Below are 4,763 nucleotides of genomic sequence, written 5' to 3'. Positions count from 1 at the left end.
GGGGAGCTTGACATACTGCCCCTAAGCCCTGAAAATGTGGAGGGCCAAGTAAGTGTGATCTGACTTATATACAAGTTCTCAGGAACTCAACGTGTTTGTAATCTGGGGACTGCCTTTATGTATTTGAATGCATGCCTTTTAACAATGTGCATTCCTCCCATTGACTAATGTGTGCAAATACTCTTTTTATATTTAAAGGCACATATCAAAATGGACTTTAAAAAAACACTATTGCAAATTTAGCCCCTGTATATCCCTCATTTAAAGATTAATTCAGAAAAGACAGAGATGCTCCTAGTTAGGGAAGTCAACAATACAGAAGAAGAAGGCATTCATCCTGGTCTGGATACAGTTGTCGCCTACCTGAAAATCTGGTGCTTTGGGCAGTACCCTTCCAGGCGGCTCCACCAGCAGTTCCTGGCACCGACCGTGTTGTATACATCTGATTTGCCACTGATTCTGTTGCATCAGTTGCACCCACCAGTGGCACACCAGGGATGTCATCATTCCTGTAGGACTCCCTTCCTACACAGTATCTGCTTCAGTTCTTCCTACAGTCTAGATGCCCTGCTGTACACAGCTGCACTTCTGGATGCCCATGTTCTAGAAGTGGCCTGCACTGCCTTTGCCCAACTTGTGCCAATACGGCTATTCAGCCTGGTCTTAGGGGAGGGGGAGAAACTTCCACCTTGCCATGGTGATGCATGTTCCAGTCACTTCCAGACTGGATTATGGGAAGGCACTCTGCATGGGGACAAGTCTGTGGCGCCACCTCCCCACCCATCTAAATGCTGGAGCATTTAGAAGCTTGCCAGACTGCCTCCCCACCCCGTCCCCCTTCACCAGAGCAGGTCTCAGCCAAAAGTCCAAGACAACCAAAACCGTCCTGAATTTCAGAGCTGGATGGTCAACCAGGAGGGGGAAGAGGCACAAGAAATCTCCTCTCTTTTCTCCTCTACCAGCCCATTTTCTTTCTCCTACAATAGCTCCCTCTGCTGAGATCAAGTAAAATAGCAGCTTGGTTCCTGCTTCTTAATGCAACCAGTGTACTGCATGCCCTCTGCCATGTATTGCCCCCTATAGGCCTCTTCTTCAGTGTCCTACAGTTTAGCTGGAAGGAGGAGAGTCAAATCAGCAAAGGAATCGCTTGGATTAGATCTCCATCCCTGTCTTGGTTTGCTCAACTCATCCCAGCCCCCTGGATGAGGACATTAATTTTATATAGCATTCATGCTTACTCTTGGCATAGGTTATAAGTATGGTAGCACATTTGCAATGGATAGCAGCTAATACAAAGAATGGAGGACCTCACCAAAGTTCCTTGCAAACTCATCAAAGATCGCGATGTAGGGCCTCTCTGCAAATGCATCAGCCTGGTTCACCAGCGCCTCCTTTACTGTCTCGTACCCTGTCAGTACCACCATCTTCCGGACTCCCATTTGGATGCTGAAGATGGAGCCATACTCTTTTGACAACTGAAATTCAGTAGAGGAAAAAAAGGGGGGATAGTTTTGGCCACTGGGTAGATCCCTTTACAATGTTCACAGAGTAACCAGATGTAATCTTCCCTCATGGATGTAACCCTGTCTTACTGTGTTCATCTGTGGAGTAAACTTTCAGGCCAAAGATACAGTTCAATGAATACGGAAAACATTACAATTTAAGAAAAACAGTTTAAGAAAAGCACAAGGCATTGCAACTAGGCCCTCCAACAAAAGAAAGGGGGGAGGGAGAGAGTGATGCAAGACCTATAGTTGTAATGCCCTGTGTTTGTAATGCCTCACAGTGTTCATTGAACTGTGTCACTCGTTTAAAAGTTTGAAAAGTCTTGTGTGTCTTGGACCCTCTCTCATTAGACATGTGGCATTTCTAAACTTTCTACAGCACTTTCTGAATCACTTCTTCAACTGAATCATAAGATGGATAAAGAGCAACACCCCCAGCGCAATGAATAGCAAGAGTCAGTGAATGGTGTGTCCCAAAGCTTCCCCTCTGGCCTCTGTCTCAGCCGGTGGCACTTTCATCCCTTGTCCTTCAGCCCCCAGCCCCCGAGCGCTCCCCCCAACTTTTGATAAATCCCCATTGCATGTGGAAACACAGCAGGAGCAGCAAATCGCATGTGTCTCTGCAAAACAGTATTTGACATAGGTTTGCTATTTTGTGCATTGTTCACTTCAGCTTGATCAAGCTCAGTGTATGCAGATCAATCACGTCACTCCAGTGTTCTTCATCCTGCCGCAGGGAGAACACAAAGCTTTACCTTTAGCATTGTTCTGTGGAGCCGCTTCAGATCGAAGATGTGGAGATTTCCAATTAGAGGGAAAGGCCTGGGTCCTGGTGGAAGGGCTCGGGAGCTGCTGCTCCAGAAACCAGCCCATTTCAAGAGGAGTGTAAGTGTGAGGGCGAGCAGGAGCACCACTGGGAAGGGGTCCGTCCAATCCATCTCCTTTCAGTAAGTGGTTTTCCGCAGTGAATGTAATGAAGATCTCCGCACCTTTTGATCGAGGACACTCTCTGTATTTCATAAAGCTGCATTAGATATTGCCTATGTGTTGTCTGTAGTGAATCATTAAATTATATAGTTAAACAGGTATGAGGTTTTTGAATGCTACACGAATTGCAGGATAGAGTTCAAACTTTNNNTTATGCAAACACCTGGGTAATTATTGACCTGTGAGTAGCAGGATAATTTTGATTTCAAAAATTGTATTGTTTCCTACACACTAAACCAATAGTTATTCCAAAGACTTCAAAGATACTGGCTACAAAACCATATTTCCATCTACAATTGCCATGTATTGTTGTAAGCCGCGATTTTACGGACGAGACCAGAGACTGGTTGGAATTTTTGGAGAGAGATTTATTAACCTGCAGGGACCAAGCACTCTAGGAGTGTGGTGCTGAGCAGACAAATGCAGCTATTTTTATACTCTTTTACAGCTGTGCAGGTGCTTGAATGACAGCGGACAATGGGGAACCCCACTGAGTTACATTTGCACATTTTGCACCTTTCCCATGCTAAGGCAAGCAAGCGAGGTTACAAGGGCGTGACGCTGGCAGTTATGCTTGAGTTTAGCCTACTTTGTTTTCATCCTTGCGTAGTGTGCACATTCGTTGGGGTTCCTGTTCTTGTTCACGCGAACAGGACACCCTGATCATGCTTTCTTTTACCCGTGACGAGCCATGCCCTGGCTGCATGTTCGATTATGAGGGGGGTTACCACATTCCCTACTGGTCTTCTTGGGGAATCGAATCATCGAGTCAGCGAGCCGCTAGCAGATGCTGCTTTCAGCCCACACCCTGTGAGCGGGGTGGGGGCCTCTACCTGAGGGTGAGGGAGGGCCTGGTTGGGTCCCACCGGGCCCCAGGGTCATGAGATAACCCGTTTCTGAATCGTGAGAAGTATGCCCGGATCAGGACCATACAGATTCAAGCGTAGGCCCCAGGTTTTGCCTTTTACCCAAGAATCTTCTCCGCCTTGCTTGATCTTGAGGCTCAGGGGGTTATGTCTGCCGGTCCCCGCCTGAGCTGCCTGTACCCTTTTCACTGCGAACCATGGATCCTTATTTTGGCCTTCCAACCAGGTAGCGAAAGTCTCGCAACCCCATCGGGCGCAGTAGAAGTTGGGCGTGTCACCGCAATCGGGGCTCCCATCAAATGGACAGCCATAATATTGCTTCTCCGACAGTCCCCTTTCCAAGATATCAGTTCCGCATCCAAAACCCCAGATGCCTGGCTTGGCCCACCTGGGCGGAAGGAGCTGGCAGAGATCTATGCGGAAGTCCGGGGAGGTATCGTGGGTGTGAGTCAGGACGGTTGCTACTGGCGGGGAGGTCTGCCAATCAGTCTGCAATGTCCATTCCATGGTGAGTGGCTGGTGTGGGTTTGGGAGGGGACAGCCTACTGGGCGGGCGAGAAGAATCAGGAGGGCTGCTGGGAAGAGGGGGAGGAGACTCTTTTTAACTTGACTCGCAGAGGATCTCCGGTTTGGTGTGCCGTCCATTGTTCCGAGAGGGCCAGCGCGGCAGGCTTTATCTGTGTTACGTGGAACCAGTGAGGTTTTTCGGCCAGTCTAACCGCTGTGGAAGTGGAGAGGATCACCTGGAAGGGTCCTAGCCACCGGGCACCTAGGGTGACAGGGTGAAAGTTCTTTAGCCAGACCCAATCTCCCGGGTTTACGCGTGGGGGATGGTCGGGCGCGGGGTCCGGAGCCTTAGTAGTCCCGCCTTTGTTGGACTGAACCTGTCGGCGAATATCGTGCCAGACGCGATCGAGGGCCTGCAAGGACTCAAGCAAGTTGTGGATAGACAACTCGGCGCGTGTCTCCTCCGCCAGGCGGGGTAGCAGGGGAGGCGCTTGCCCGAACACAATTTCAAAGGGGGTGAAACCGTTCTTGTAGGGGGAGCATCGCGTGCGTAGGAGGGCAAACGGAAGGAGGTCCGTCCAGGGGCCGCCAACTTCAAGAGTGTATTTTGTTAAGGTTTCCTTTAGCGTTCTATTCATCCTCTCTACCTGTCCTGAGCTCTGCGGTCTATACACACAATGCAGTTTCCAATCAATCCCCAGAGCTTTGGCTACCAATTTGGAAGTTTGGGCGATCAACGCTGGACCATTATCTGAACCTAGAGCTAGGGGTACGCCGAATCTGGGTAGAATTTGATGCAGGAGAGTCCGGGCAATAATCAGGGCTGTCTCTCCCTTTGTAGGGAACGCTTTCACCCACCCGGAATGGGTGTCGATGAAGACCAGTAAATAGCGATACC

The 4,763-nt window shown here is 49.3% G+C and overlaps 1 protein-coding gene across 1 annotated transcript in view; it reads right to left on the bottom strand.

Annotated features, from left to right (window-relative positions):
* The window catches only part of LOC123027818 (cytochrome P450 2K6-like), a 9,505-nt gene extending 6,955 nt beyond the window's left edge, over positions 1 to 2,550 (bottom strand). The window contains exons 1-2 of the mRNA XM_044439063.1: positions 2,261 to 2,550; positions 1,308 to 1,475 (exon numbers count right to left, since the gene is read on the bottom strand). Coding sequence (XP_044294998.1) covers positions 1,308 to 1,475; positions 2,261 to 2,443 — 351 coding nt within the window. The 5' untranslated portion in view covers positions 2,444 to 2,550. The remainder of the gene's footprint in view (positions 1 to 1,307; positions 1,476 to 2,260) is intronic.
* Between the last annotated feature and the right edge of the window lie 2,213 nt (positions 2,551 to 4,763).

This window comes from Varanus komodoensis, unplaced genomic scaffold (assembly GCF_004798865.1).
Source record: "Varanus komodoensis strain SLA01 unplaced genomic scaffold, ASM479886v1 scaffold3382, whole genome shotgun sequence".
Taxonomy (NCBI): domain Eukaryota; kingdom Metazoa; phylum Chordata; class Lepidosauria; order Squamata; family Varanidae; genus Varanus; species Varanus komodoensis.
This window is presented reverse-complemented; position numbering and strand designations above follow the sequence as displayed.